General features: G+C 37.1%; 1 protein-coding gene across 1 annotated transcript in view; it reads left to right on the forward strand.

Moving 5' to 3' along the window:
- LOC106157181 (serine/threonine-protein kinase 17A) overlaps positions 1 to 15,753 on the forward strand; it is a 71,512-nt gene that overhangs the window by 21,040 nt on the left and 34,719 nt on the right. The window contains exon 2 of the mRNA XM_087014300.1: positions 9,469 to 9,681. Within this exon, the coding sequence (XP_086870426.1) occupies positions 9,469 to 9,681 (213 nt within the window). The remainder of the gene's footprint in view (positions 1 to 9,468; positions 9,682 to 15,753) is intronic.

A 15,753-nucleotide genomic window follows, 5' to 3' on the forward strand; every position in this document is an offset into this window, starting at 1 on the left:
TTTGGACAATCCTAATAGTAAATAAATTGATATGTCCAGCAAGTTGACCAGTATTATTTGCTATTTTGTTGACTTTGACGTGTGAAAGTTCTGACCTGTGCTATATAATCAGCATGTGTGCAACGAATGTACCGAAGAAAATAGCAAAAATTAATGACTGTTCTAAAAATGCGTGAACGCAGCATGATCATATATATATTCAATGGAATTTCATTGTAGCCTATTTATTAATCCAAAGTTGCATTATGTTAAGTTACTAATTATTTTTAATAAATGGAATTGACCAAACAAAGCGTATGAATTGAACTTGGTGATCCTCATGGTGAAAAAAAAGGTCCCATCTTCTTTGGTGGTCCCTGCTGTACTAGGGACAATTGAAAGCTATGTAACATTAAGCAAATTCACTTAGTTTGCTAAGTAATAAGAAAATGGCAATAAATTGTTTTTAGTATCTAGTTCACTATTTCTGAGGACAAGTTCAGCATTAATTAAGCGGTCGCGCCTGCATGCCCACAAAGAGGGAAAATAAACTTTGTACTAAAACTGATATACCAAAGGCATTAACTTATTTGCAAATGTACGTTGTAGAGAAACTTGAAAGTACCACAGCAGAGTTTGGAGGGAAAGAAAATAAACTTTGCCGTTTGGTTCACCTCCACTGTGGCATCAAGTTCATACCATCTTACTAATGGTTGGAAAATATAGAAAGAAAAAACAACTGAATTTTACAGCCAGCTTTCATAAATGGCATTTTAAGCATACATCACAGGTGATGTTACTGACAAATAATGGAGATTAAATGACAACCTGGAATGGCCTTACAAGGACAGTTACTAGTAAATCTTCACATAGAATGGCAAAACAGACTGCCTCAGTCTGACCATGAACATACAGCACTGGACTAAGTTTTTCAAACAACATGTTTTTAAATGCACATATTGGCAGGTTCAGCCCCCCCCTCCCCTCAGACTGTGTGGCACCTCCTCCCACCCCTCCCCCAGTGTAATGTGCAAATCAAAAGAGAGTCGAGCAAATTCTCTATCCCATAAAAGTTAAAGTATGATTGCCCCTTTTTTTCTACTTTATATGAGCACAGTGATGCGAGATAAAACGTGTTCTCCATGTCCCCCCAGTGCATGAACTGTAGTCACAGAATTTGAGAAACAATGCAGTGAGATCATGTTGCGTCCCCAGTACAAAATACAGACAATTCAGGGATGAAATTGTTGCTTTCATACAATAGTGGAATGACAAAGCCTGGACAGATGACAAAAACTATCAGGTGACTGAAACGCGCCAGACTGTCATCTCCATGATGAGGTCTGGTACCTGGTGGCCTATTAGTTAATTTATTTATTTATTTTTCTATGAAGGCCTTTTTCTAGACAAGTTGAAATGGCTTAACTGATATCAGTCTGTTACTAGTACTTTGCCATTGGCCCCTTGTAGGTAGATAAACCTAACACATGAATGTTTGATATGATAGCACAGGCATGAGGGATAAAAGTGTCGTGAAAGGCTTGCACAAATATCAGGAGGGATATCTGGACTGTAGAACGAGTATCGGAGTTAACACTGATCTGAGGGCTAGGAGAAGGAGGAGGGGGAGGGGACTTTATGGACAAGCTCTTTGTATCTCTGCACACAGCTAAATCAGAATCCAATTACTGAGGAATAAATTACTAGTAAGTTATTGTTGCAATGAGAGATAATGGAGAGAACTGGAAAAAATAACTGAGTAATGAGCTGGTGTCCCATTGCCTTCCACAGCCACTGTAATTAGTCTATAAATTTGAGCTTATTTGATTGATTATATTTCCCCCAAATCCCTTTTGTTCAAGAAGCTGATTTCTTATGCAGAATGTAAATTGTACACTGATTGCAACCTCACAATGAACTCTGGGAGTTTGTTTGTGATATTGGTTATTTTTAATATTGTCAGGTGGCACTTTTCTCTAAGAAGAACCTTTGTCTGGTAGCAAAACCGTATTGTTATTGGTAAAAACTTGCTGTCAAGACAACAAGAAAACCCTTCCTGATATATGGGGGAGTTAAAATGGCCATTTCCTTAATTTTCTAAATTGTCTTTTAATGTTACTGTATTGTTAGTATCATGCTGATGTCATGGCAACAGGGAAAAATTTCCTGATATTTGTGAGAGTTAAAAGGTATTTAATCAAATTTGCATTGGCTTTTATGGTGTTGTTGGTGATTTAGTCTGAGGAAACGGCAACTGTTACTGTCTGTTGGTTATTTACTGTAAGTGGGCTGTTATCAGAAATGTCGCTGTCTGGAAAAATACGATATTGCGCTGATCAGTAAATGAGACGTATCTGTACAGTAGCTGGGCTGGTGTCTTTGCTGTAGTTTTTACAGCAGATAAGCAGATTCCAGCTTAAAGTACAGTAATATGTTGGGTGTTTAAGCTGAGATCAGCTGTTGACTTAAGTTCCTTTGTGACAGGAGCTCCAGGTGTGATACACTTATATAACACCTGGAGATGTAGGGCTCATTTCCATTGAAACTGTGGTCTTGGTAGATCTACCCAACTCCGCGGGGACTCGCTGAATGCAGTCGGTTAAACAAATTAACACTTTCCTTGTTTTCAAAATACTGATAAATCACCATCTTTGTCTGCATTCTACTCTATTCTAATGCCAGGAGGAGGTGCGGCATTCAGTGAAGCTGATTGCACTCAGCGAGAGTCCCCTGCAGAGTTGGATTGATCTAAGACCAATGATGTCTATGAAATGAGCCTATAGTCTCTGCAACAGCCAATCAACCAATAGGCTTAAGTACATACTGTGTTAGTTGTAGGGAGGATGGGCTTAATGAGCAGGCCCGTAGCCAGCAAATTCAAAAGGTTTTTTTTTTTTTCTAAAAACGTGGACCTTTTTTAATGAAACCTTTGTGTACCTAGATTAAATTTTACACAGAATGCACCTTTTCCTGTCAAAAAGGGCAGGTTTTTTAAAAAAAAAAACCCAACCTCCTGGCTACGGGTCTGATGAGCAAGGTTATATGACGGTTCCCACACCTAAATGATTTAACAGGATCGTTCCATCTCCAAGGGGTATCTCACTAAATTGCTTTCAGCTTAAGCAGCTGAGATGTCTGGCACGCCTACTGAGGCTGCAAAACGATAATTGATTACCCGCTAATAGCCTAGGTAGACGTGACAGACATCTAAGCCACTTAAGATATTTGCAAATTAGTGAGAATCCCCTTGGAGATTGATCGATCCACAGCTCGTACGACAGGGTCTGGGAATGGTCCCTATATCCTAAAGACTGGTTGTTTTGGGAGCTATTGCCATGTAAAAGGTTTAATTTAATTAGCCGTATCTTGTACCTGATGATAATGTGAAGGAGGCTTGATGAGATAGGGTGTTATCTAAAAGGTTGATGATTAGGGCTTGGAGAGGGGGGGGGGCACTTGAAGATAAAGATTTATCTGTGAGATTGGCGACCTTTCATTTGTCCTCCAAGTTGTCTTGATATGCTGAATTTAGATGGGTGTTCATTTTGCATCTGTAGAAATCACAGCTTGTTATATCTTTCTTGTACCTTGTTGATCGATGAAGCTGTTGAATTATCATTGCGTCGTCATTTCCGTTCAATATTTTCATCCTGAAACAGTTGGCATAGGTGTGGTACGTGTGAGTGAGAGAGAGAGGTCGGGAGTGATGAGAAGATATAAGTGCTAGTATACATACTAGTATGCTTTCCTGATAAAAAAGGCAGTTTTGGTTTGGTTTGTGGGGCGGGGGGGGGGTATCTTTCCTCTAATTATATATGTTTTGGTACATTATACGCCTGCCATATCATTTGTGGCTCATCTCCAAACTGCCTGTTCTAATTGCCTTATCTCACAGAACATGCCATCTTGTATTATATCAGCACAGCAGTAATTGGCTTGTCTGCTCTTTAAGTAACTGTTAATTTGATTACGTCTAATTAAGTCATAGAGAGTAACAGGTACCAGCAGGCTAATTGATTAACACACTGGCAGGGAGCCCCGGGGGATTTATCATGATACCAGGTGGAGTTACTGGGAGAGATTTTTAGTTAAGGGTATTTTACCTTTGTTTGAAAATTGTCCCGAAATCATATTTTTCATGTCTATACTCTACATATCATGCAAAACTATGTACTAATACATGCCCCAATTAAGGCCATTATAAATGATACTCCACTCCAATATAAAACTACCTACTGACTGTATACTTTTGGAAAAAATAAGTTTAAGGGAGTGATTCATTTTACAACAAGGCTACTTTTGGTTAAAATATTGCCCCCCCCCCTCCCCCCCAATACAAGTGTTTATATTATATAGACCAGGGACTAGCTGGGGCTTCATTTGTGAATGACTTGCGAAAATCTAAACAGGGTTGTTGTGATTGTAATATTTACAGACTCCCACTAAACATGAGGTATATTATAAACTAGAATTATGGTGTCTTTGTCAAAGCTGAGGCTGCCTAATTGAAGGCAGTAAATTTCACAATGAAGTCAGGTTTCTGACACCTGGGGAAGGAGAGTTTGTTTAGTTGTCACCGGTGGTGTTGTTATTGTATTTGTTATTGTTTGTAATCTCCGTCGGTGCCAATGTATTGTCAGCCACGCTGAAGCATAATTTGTCATTGTAGAGAGAAGGTTTATTAGTTTGCACATTAAGACATCATCATAGGGGGTTGTATACATTTGCAGGTGGGAGATTATTTATGTTACAAGAAGAGATGTCCTTTCACGAGCATTTATTTTTCGACGACTAGTTTTGAACACGTGCCAGTGTGTTTTGTTTGGTTTTGTATTTTTTAAATGAAACTCGTGTTATTTGGTAATAATGTGGGAGCAGTGTTCTGAGTTTCTGACTTTCATTTTGTTCTGATAGGATACCATTTGCAACAGTGATTATGATGAAAATGATAACATAATTGCTTTTGTCTTCATAGATTATTATTCATGACATATGTCCTTTAAATTATGGAAATAATCACTAGTTTTTTTTTTTTTTTTTTTTTTTTTTTTTTTTTTTTTTTTTTTTTACGAAGAGGCATTTTAGCATACTTGTTCTCAGTTATTTTTAGCCACAAAGCTAACAATTTTAATGTTTTCTTAAAGATTTAACACTAAAAACATAATATGGAGCAGGTATGTGAAATAATAAAAAAAAAATCCTTTGAATCTTCAGCATGACTTGATTTGCACCCAGATTTTTAAAACCAAATCAATTTTTGTTATTTTTAAACAAAATATTGATCAGAGATTACATTTGAATCCAAAATAGAGCTGATGTGTATTTCAGTCGATGTAAAATCTATAAAAAGATCAGTTTTCCCCCTGATTCTGAATCATAAATAGTTCTATTTCCATCAGTCACAGTATGCGTCAGAACTGTTGATACCTTACTAGTATAACATCTATGAAAAACACCTTCAATTTGGGGAATTTTTTCCCTGATGCATCTCTTTTGTGTCTCACAAGCATGGATGGGTGCGAGGGTGGTGGTTTCTTAAGGGCCTTTGTCGTCACAGAGGGTGTTGGCAGTGATGTTATTGTGCGCGGGATGCCTCTTATGACTTGTATTATGTGAACTTATGAGACAAATTTTAAGGCGGTGTTTTGCTACTTTTTTTTAAGTGTGACATGGGCAGGCTTTAGAATTAACCAAAAAAAACGAAAGGGGGAAAAAACTTTTGTTAAAAAATAGGTCGTTCTAACTTCAAAATTTGGGGGGGAAACCCTGTCAAATATGAATGAGATTTGTTTGCCTTATCTTGTAGCAATTTGGTAAAAAAATCAAGATGATTTAGATGGTAGTGTTATCAGACAGGAAAAAAAAAATCCCACTGTGTTAAGATGACATGATCATTTTAACTGACAAGATGGCGTCCAGTTTGCAAGCCAGGCAGTCTGTGGCAACACATGTTAATTCGACAGCTCTGAAAACTATCAGCTGTGACAATTATGACAATTACGCCTGGTGTTACTCTCTAATTGACATTGTGTTGCTGTCTGCGAGGGGCGTAGGTCCTGTCACAGTTAGCGTCACATCTGCTCTGTGGTTTCCTGTGATGCGTTGTTCAATCTATGGGTTCCCTCCAGATAGATATTTATGCTCTTATCTCTCCTCCCCTCCTTCCCTAACAAAACTTTGTTTTTGTTGTATTTGAGGGTAGTTTTGATGGCTTGTTTGTTTATTTATTTATTTATTTATTTATTTATTTATTTATTTATTTTATGGTTAGGCAGGTAGATTCGGCACCACCTTCAGCTATAACATCTTTCGAAATCGACTGCATCATTAATTGATCTTCTATTTCTTTCCCTCCAGTAACCCATTGGAATAAATAATTTTTCATACATTTTTCACATTCATAATGGTAAAATGACCAAATATTTTGGCAATATTTGTGTTTACAAGCAAACTCCAGGGGGGGGGGGGGGGGTCAAAGCAGTAGAATATAGTGTTTATGCCTATCAGATATCACTATTTGCTAGCTTTTATTTCAAAGTCAAACAAATATATATGATTGCCAATCGACCATTTCAGGAAATCGGTCAGTAGGCAGTCAACCGTGTCACGGGTCAAATTTTTGGTCACTTAGTCAATACAGGAGTACATTTTTAGTTCGTTGTTATGTGGCTTTATTCTATAGCTGCACTTGATCCTTGGTGGACAGAGTTTGTTTCATCAGTAACTTTGTTGAGTCATATTACACAGATCTTTACAGAGCTGTGATTGGGAAATGTGTGTTGGGTGTGAATTTGACTGATTTATATTTATGTGTAATTTATATATAAGTTTTGACTCACATTTGTATTTATTATTATTGTAAAAGGTAACTTATCTCATATTTCATTTACTAAGCATCTCAGATATAGTAAAGGTAACTTATCTCATATTTCATTTACTAAGCATCTCAGATATTTTAGTATAGATTATTCATTTTTTTATTTATAAATATTATTATTTTAATATTTTCCACCTCTGCAAGAATGTCATAAGAGAGGGGTCAGTTTATCAGATGATTCAAGATCTGGTCAGGTTTTGAAGTATTATCAGGAGAGGGGGCAACACATGTTAAATGTGGTCATTTTAGCACTTGAGCCAACTTTGGCAAACTCAGGAATAGTCTCATCTTTCTGTAAAATTTGTCATGGTGCTTTTAAAATAGCTAATATGTTGTCAGAAATAAGTGCCCCCCTCTCTCTTTCTCTCTTTTGTCGTTAAGCCAATCGATATGAAGAAAATGAGCTCCCCAGTCCAGTTAAACAGCTATGTCACATTTTGTAAAGACAGGTTGTACACGGTTTTGTTTATTGTTTGGAGCTGTTGTTGTAAAATACCTCCATAAGAATGTTATTGAACTTTTGAATGGCATGAAGATCCCCTCTTCTATATGCGACACAATGTCACAGATACCTTAAGGTTTTACATTGTCACGTTTGTTTATCAGACGCATTGTCTGAAAAGAGGCTCCCCTCAGCCGTGCACTATTGAACTATTGAAGAATGTGAAGATTGCAATTTGGAAAGCATCCTCATAAAGAATGTGGTTGTTAGTTTATATTGTGTCCAGTAGAGATGGGGAATTTGTACCTTTTTTTTTTTTTTTTTCGTTTGTGCCTGTTATTGATTGTGATTGGTCAAGAATGACATGGTAAGGCAGGACTTCTCCAACAGTTAAGAAAACCGAGATGGCCAATTATAGGTATATAATAAAAGATATAATACGTTCTGCCTATTAGACTTCTGGTATGGCAGGTCAGTTTTTCCTCATTACTCACCTGGGGCTATGGTGGTCAGGGAGAGGATGACCGCTTAAAATTTGAAAATATTTGACACTTTCAGGTCTTTTATCTTCTTTTCCCTCTCTCTCTCTCTCTCTCTCTCTCTCTCTCTCTCTCTCTCTCTCTCTTTTCCTGTTTACCATTAAGGTGTTATTCTCTCCCAGTTTAAGAGATTATTATGAATAAAATAGTAATATGAAACTTACTACAGTAAATAAATTGCAAGTTGCAAAAAAGAATTGATTGTGATTCAGTTGTGGAAGGAAATGGCAGCGAACCTAGATCAAATGTTGATCCAGAGTTATAAATCTTTTCTATCCAAAAGTGGTTCTTTGCACCTACGGTACCCATCCCACCCTACTCCCAGCTGTATCCCCACCCCCTTCTATGGACAGATAGTCTGACTGTTACCCAACTTAAAATTATTGTTTGGCCTTACTACTAGTGGTTATCAGGATCTCTTATCAAAAATAATGTGTAAACGGACCTCATTTTTCTACAGTAGCAATTTTTTTTCCTTCAAGCGGTTTTTGACCCTGAGCTGAAATAGAAATAGTGAATGGTTCATTATTGAAGTCCAGACAAAATTAGCAGTAATTTCTTCCAAACTAGACTGAAATCTGAACAGTTTGCATTCCTTGGCTGGCCATTACTGCAACTAATGATTTCATAAAGGTTATATTGTTTGGGATTTGAAGATGTGTTTCCCCACTTAACAAGTGGTTAGGAGACTGAGTAGGGAGAGAATTAAAATTCCTTCCTGATGTTTTGATAAACTATTATTGGGAAATTTGAGGACTGGGTAATTTTGTCTGCACTGTGTATAGTCTTACGATGAAAGGGGGGGGGGGGGGGGGGGGATGGCATATTTGTGAGTGGAAACCAAGGGTTTTGTCTTTCAGTGTATCACTGGTGTGTGTATGCATGTATTTGGGTATGTATGTCATGTGTGTGTATGTGGGCCAGTGTGGGTTTTGTCTAAAAGTTGCAAGAGCATGACCTGGTCAATCAAACTCACATGTGCACGTGTGTGCCTTTGGAACACACAGACTTTTTTGTACGGCACGCATTCATTGGCCACGACCATTAAACACAACATGGTACTAAAACTACCATAATTTTGTCCACCCTGAAGCAAGTAATCTGTCTTACTTGAGTTGCTCTGCTCAAAGATTTCACTGACCCTTCCATCTCCTTTAGAAAGTAAATTCACCATATTTAGTGACTTGTAAGTAAAAGTTCACCGCGCTGGTGGAAGGTTATTACTTATAGTTTGATTGACAGGTTTGAGGATTATCTAATGTCTACCCTAGCTTGAATGATGGAGCGAGAAGGAGATGAGGGTGTAGGGTTAGATAATTGTCTAATTTTCAACTTACTAGTATGCTTGTATGTTTATACTCCTTTCTCTTATGTTTTGGTAAAAATGAAGGAACAAAATAAAAAAGTAAATATAAACATTAAGAATTAAATAGATAGAGTTATGGAGACTTAATGTTCATATATGGCAAAAGTTAATGATACAAGAATAAGAGGACCATGGAGAAAGTAAAATACATGTAAATTACGCTTCCACCCACAACATAAAAACAAGCTAAAAAAAAATTACTTTTTGAAAATTTGATTTTAAATGCTATGGCAAGGTTTCTACAATTTCTGTGTTTGTTTTACAGGGGCAAGTTTGCTGTGGTACGCAAAATACGAGACAACCACTCTGGCCAGGAATACGCTGCCAAGTATATACGTAAACGGAGGAAAGGCAAGGATGTACGCAGTGAGATTTTGCATGAGGTCGTCATGCTAGAGATGGCGCTGGCACACCCACGCCTTATAGACTTGAAGGAAGTGTACGAAACATCACATGAGCTGGTTCTCATCACAGAGTAGTAAGTTGTTTGTTTCTTTCCTTATTGTTATTTTTTCAACCTTTTAACTACCATTTATTTTATTCCCCTTTTCTGTCTATCTAGAAATTGATATAACTTGAATGGTGCAATCAGATGGTTTGTTCTTTATCTCTCAAGTTTCAACTCTGTAAAGCTTGACCACTTGGTTTTACACTCCTCGTCATAGCGTGCGTCCCCTTTGCACGTGATTTGTGCACACATGTAGTCAAAATCCATACATCATATTGCATCCAATGGAACGGCAGGTTTGCGTAACCAGCTCTTGATAAGCGCCCATCATATACCTGCTGTAGACAGGTGTTTATAGCGCTGGTCAGCTGGTGTTCACTTCACATGACAAAGTGACCACTGAAGCATCAGTGGAGGACAAGGGGAAAGTGACCCACTTTTCCCGAAAATCTCTCATAACTCTTCAATTGGTTTGGTTTCGTTCTGTTCTCAAATTCCTCTTTTGTTACGCTAAAGGTACCATGGAACTGCTTTCATTAAGGGACTTTCATTGTATGCCATTTATTACCAGAAATTTGGTCTAAATTTTTTAATTAAGAAAAAAAAGATATTGGCCTCCTTTAGTTTAAGATAAATCCATAATATTCCAATTTAAATAGAGGAATAATTGGTTTGAAATTCACTCTGAACCATGACTGACTTCCTTCTGTTTTAGCTCGAGTCAGAGTTAATGAACATTTTGGTCTACAAGTAAAGACCAATATTCTTTTCAGGGAATCCATCATTTATGGTGTAAGATACTGTAAATTTTCACTGGATCTATTAAAAGAAAAGTAAGCATGTTTTTCAAACAAATGTTCCATAACAGTATAGGCCTACTATAAAACTTAAGTGACTGTCTGTGCTTCTGGGAATACAAGAAAGATGGAGAGAAAAAATAATTATCTGATGACAAATTCATGACTCAGACTCAGCTATAACACCTTGTTCCAACATGTGGCAAAATTTTTGACATTTTAACATCGTCTAGTTACAAAATGATATTATTTTACTGTTACGGGAAGTTTCAGATTTATGTAGCTTGTCCAACAAGACTGCCCTTCTGACCTCTCCCTTTTCTGTTTAAAATCATTCTGTAAATGTCCATTCACAGCTGTCATTGTACCTTTTTATTTGTTAATATGAGGTGTCTCACATTTGTCTGTCTGAAGTGCTTGTATTTACAAGGCATCAGCAAACCGCCATTGTGACTGCCTATTATCTAGAGGGTCGGTCTGGTTACGGCAACTGTGGGCCATTACATAATTGTCTGTCCACTGAATTATTGTATCTCGTCCTTTTCTCCACTTCTGACACATCACGCCTGAAACCTGATGTCCATTGTGTCAGATAAACTAGAAATTGACCTCTTCCTTTTCGAATTAGTTACAGAGATCATTGGGACGTCTCTTGTTACCGTCCATGTCCAGTATTGGGTATCAGGATTGAGCGTGGTCAATGCTTTGTTGCCATTACAGCGAATTTGAAACATCCGGTCTTATTTAGTAATTTTCTGCCTTGCATTGTTTTTCTTTGTTCTGTTTTGTTTTTGTGTCAAGTTTTGCTCTGGGCAAATGAGGATTTTTTTTTTTTTGTGTGTGTGTGTGTGTGTGTGTGTATTTGGGGGGTGGTAGGGAGTGAGATGTCACAGCATTGCATTAAGATATGTGGAAGTACATGACGCTGTTCCCTGTACCTGCCAAGCCATTCATTGTAATGTTTCAAAGTGAGATTGAATAAAGAAAGCTAACACTGGCACTGTTACTTGACTCGGTGCTCTAATGGTGAAGAACCTATCACACAGATATCTTAGAGAAGACATTTGTTATCTCCTGTGGTGGCAGGAGCTCCTATTGTACGCCATTTATTACTTCTCAGGTTGAAAGGGTGTGATTGACATTCCTCCTTTACACTCAGAGAGGGGGGGGGGGGGGCAAGTTCAGGGCTAGCTGAACACAAATGGTTTTAGTTTTGCTTTCAAATTCAGTGGTCATTTGAACAACTAGCTGGAAAAGCTACTCTGTAATTTCTCATTTTCATCTAGAGTGTAGCATTTTTATGGTTACAAAATAATCCAATTACTTATAATTTGTAATAATACTGTTAACATTTTACCATTCACAAATTTTCATTTCCATCTGTTGCCATCAGATGTCTCTGTATGTGATCTTGATTTTTTTTTTTTTTTTTTTTTTTTTTTTTTTTTTTTTTTTTTTTTTGCTGTTAATGAAATTTAGTTTTTTCAAACATATTCAAGTCAGTAAATGTTAAAAAGTCACCGAAGTCATTAATTTTTACACAAATCATCCGACCCCTTATTTTAACACACTCCGTGGTATTGACCTTGGTAGGGTATCAGTTATAGCAGCATGGAATTTGTGTCTTTTAACACATACTGATGCAGAAAAATTCCATAACAGTAACACTAGCGCACAAGATGCTGTAATTGCATTTTTTTTCTGAAGGTCACTCTTCTAATGCATGGATTGACTTACATGTGCACTATTTCAAGGTACTTGTATTTGGACAAAAACTTCTTCGACACACACATGTTGTGTCTGTGTCTGTGCCAGTCCAGGGAGAATGGTTCTTTAAATCAGAGAGCTGTTACACACAAAAAAAAAAAAAAAAAAAAACTTCCCGTTGAATGTTAACAAATCTCTGTCTGTCAGGGTAAGGTTTCCACTCACCTTTCAGGAGGAATGTGAATTACTGGAGGTGTTTTAGGGTGTTGGCCAGTTGTGATGATGATGATGGTGTTGTTGTCACTTGAGCTTTCTGTAGAGAATGCAGCAAAGGCGTGTCAAAAGAGAGATGATTTTTTTTTTTTTTTTTTTTTTTTTTTTAGTGAGATATAATAAAATAATATATAAGAATGACATGTTTTTCTTTTCTTCTTTAAAAATTTTAAACAAAGTTTTATCAAAGATATCCTTCTCATTGGTGCAGCAAGTTCAGATATCACTATGATTATTATTACCAATATGATGAAATATATATGCTACATTAGGTCTAGGTGTATCTCAGAAATATGTAAGCGGAACGATCTATCACATACAGCCGGGCATCCCAATGAGATTATGTGAAGACTCCCTGTTTCTTCCACTCGTGTATCAAGTTGTGATGAACTGATCTCAAGTTTTAGAGCAGAGGTGGGCCATCTTCATATTGAAATTCCCATGCAAGTTATTCAGTCTTGTCCAACTTGCACATATGGGGATTTTGAAATGAAAAAAGCGGACGTGCAGGGCATGCATCGTACCTGAGGATCAGGATATGGTGCAATCTGTTTTTTTCCTCTGTGTTATCTCGAACAGCTCTGTGATGGTCAACAGATAATTTAGAAGGAGCTGGGGTTTCTGATTTCCTGAAACTGCCCAGTGGCTATTTATACTTCTAATCTCTGTAGATATCAATTAAACATGGTGTGAAAAAATGTTGGGACTTATTTATAGCAGCAGATGTCCATTTCCAGCTTCCTTGAAATATATTTCCAGCTTCCTAAAATAAATATTTTCATGTTGGGGGAAAAATGCAGAAAAAAATATTGGTCAGATATAAAATAGGAACTGACAAAAGTACCTCCGTTAACCTTGAACTGCCAAAGAATGTAAATATTTGCAGTGGTTTTTAGTCAAAGATCTAAACAAAAAGGTAAGCCTGAGAGGCAAGGCCACTCCTGAATAAACTTTCTCTGAAGACACCTTTTTGGGATTCTGAAGAAAGTGAAAAGGAGATATTTTCCACAGGGCATCACATACAAATAGAGGACAGTGAAGATGTACTGTACTAGAATATAGAATTATGTAACTGGTAAAATATGTCTAATTGTTTTGCTTTAACTGCTTGGTGGCTTTTTATACATGACCAGCCTCAGGTTTGGAAGGTCATGTTTACATATCTTTTAACTAAAAGTAAAAACTGTCAATTGATTCTGTCGTCTGGGGTGGCCCTTTGGAAAAAAAATGGGTGACAAACTGTCGGAATATATTTTTATGATCTGCACAGGAATTGTAATGTTCTAGCTGCAGTTTTGATGGTATGAAACACATAGTTATTAAAGTTGAGGAAAAATAAAGTACATTTACTTTAAAAGAAATATTAAGAAAAAAAAGTGTGTTAAATGGCATCAGCCAAAAGTATTACTGGTCAATTGGTTGGTATGTCTTGAGGCCAAGTTTACAACTGAAACTGATATGAACGCAGCTGAAGATGAACCGTCTATGGAAGCTGTGGGGAGCTCTAAGTAGAAAGTCGTGGTTACCAACCCTAAGATATTTATAGCATTTCTCCAGATTATCTGAATTCCGCCATTTCCGGTGTATCTGAGATAAAGGCAAATTTTTTCCTCTTGCACTGCAGTGTGTTTGAAGTTAGGTTTTTCTGCTCCTATACAAATGTTTCTCTCTCCTGCAGGGTGTTGTAATACAGCAAGACTGATCTTATAGTACACAATTGATAAATAAAAGAACTTAAAAAGATAAAATAGGCATATTGCTGGCAGTCTACAGTTCATAAAAAGAAGTTTCCTGACATTTTTGATCTTTTTCTTAAGGTCAATATCAATATTGCCATTCATTCTTCAATTTCTTCCTTGTTTATTTACTAGTATTAAAAAACAATTTTAAATCTGATTCTTATGGGTCCCAGTGTACTCGTTGTTAGGCTAATTGTGTACATTAAAAGGAAAAGCATGACAAATTAAATCCCTTCTCCGAGGTTTGATTGCTAGGCCTCTGCAGTGGCGGCCAATGTGGAGGCGGGAAGACCATCAGGGAATTAGCGGCATCGCTTTTTAAGTGGGGTCAGCCATATTTAGTCAGCGGTCAGTTAGTCTGCGGATCATCTTTTTTTAATGCGTCCTTAGGCATTGTTCTGATGTATGTTTTACATTATAATATACAGATGTGCACCACCATGCTTTCTCTTTTAATGTACACATTTCATCAATGATCTGAGTGAGAAGACAGGAAGTGAGACGTCTCCGGAGGTGTTGAACTTTGTGTTTTATTTAATTCACAATTGACTCCATTTTGTTCCTGTATGCATTTTAGTAGATGATTGCTGCCACTTAAGACTCTCAACTTCAGGATATGTTTTTGGTCTCAAAATTATGAAAAAAAAAAAGAAAAAAAATGAAGGTATAGTCTATAAAGTTATGTCAGCATACTTGCTTGTGTGTGTTAGACAGAGTACGTGCCAAGAGCATTCAGTGATTTGTTCAACTTAAAAGACATAATGTGTGAAAAGTTTTGCCCATGGACCACAATTTACAAAATGTGCCACAAGCGTTTATCATTTTAAGGGAATACCAGTGTGCTTAACCTCCATGTACTTTCTACAAGAACAAGTGTCAGTCACTGCCGTTGTGGTTTTTGTTCATTGATTTTCACCAAAAAGAGAGAGAGAGATGTGGAGTGAAATCCAGGAAATGTGAAACTTTTGTAGTCACCAGGGGGTAAAGAACGGTCAGACAGGGTCATCTTCTTCAAAGCTGTGAGGTGACCCCCTGGTGACATTTTTGGCATCAGAAGTCCATTCACTTTGTTTACGGTAATCACTTTATAAATCTAGACAACATGAATTATTCCCTTGCTTACTTCCTCCCTGCCCTCTACAAAGCTGGTTTTGTCAGTAATGTTTGAAAATGCTGATTTTTAAGTATAATTGAAAGGTTTGTTGGTTTTTGAATCAGAGATGCGTTGTTGTAAGTGTCTGAAAACTATAAGTCTTGTATGAATTTAAGAAAAATAAGTAAAAGGGAAATGTGTGAAAATTGCAAGTAAATACTGTATCGTAGATAGTATCTGTTGATAGTCTGTCTATAATTCCCCTGATTTGACCCTTACGGTCATGGTCTCGTGTCATTTTCGTTGAGGAATGTCTGTCGGTTCATTTGATGTTCTGACACTCGGATGCACCCTCATGAGTTCTGACACATTTTATTCCAGTTTTTATGTCCGTTTCATTGTTTTGACCTCAGAGACTGAGAAGTCTTCATTATGGTGTTTGTATCAGTTTTACGAGATAATCATGTTGTATTTGACCAACATTCCAGCTTCA

The sequence above is a fragment of the Lingula anatina genome, chromosome 5 (genome assembly GCF_051362555.1).
Source record: "Lingula anatina isolate TDL-2025a chromosome 5, LinAna3.0, whole genome shotgun sequence".
NCBI classification, from domain to species: Eukaryota; Metazoa; Brachiopoda; class Lingulata; order Lingulida; family Lingulidae; genus Lingula; species Lingula anatina.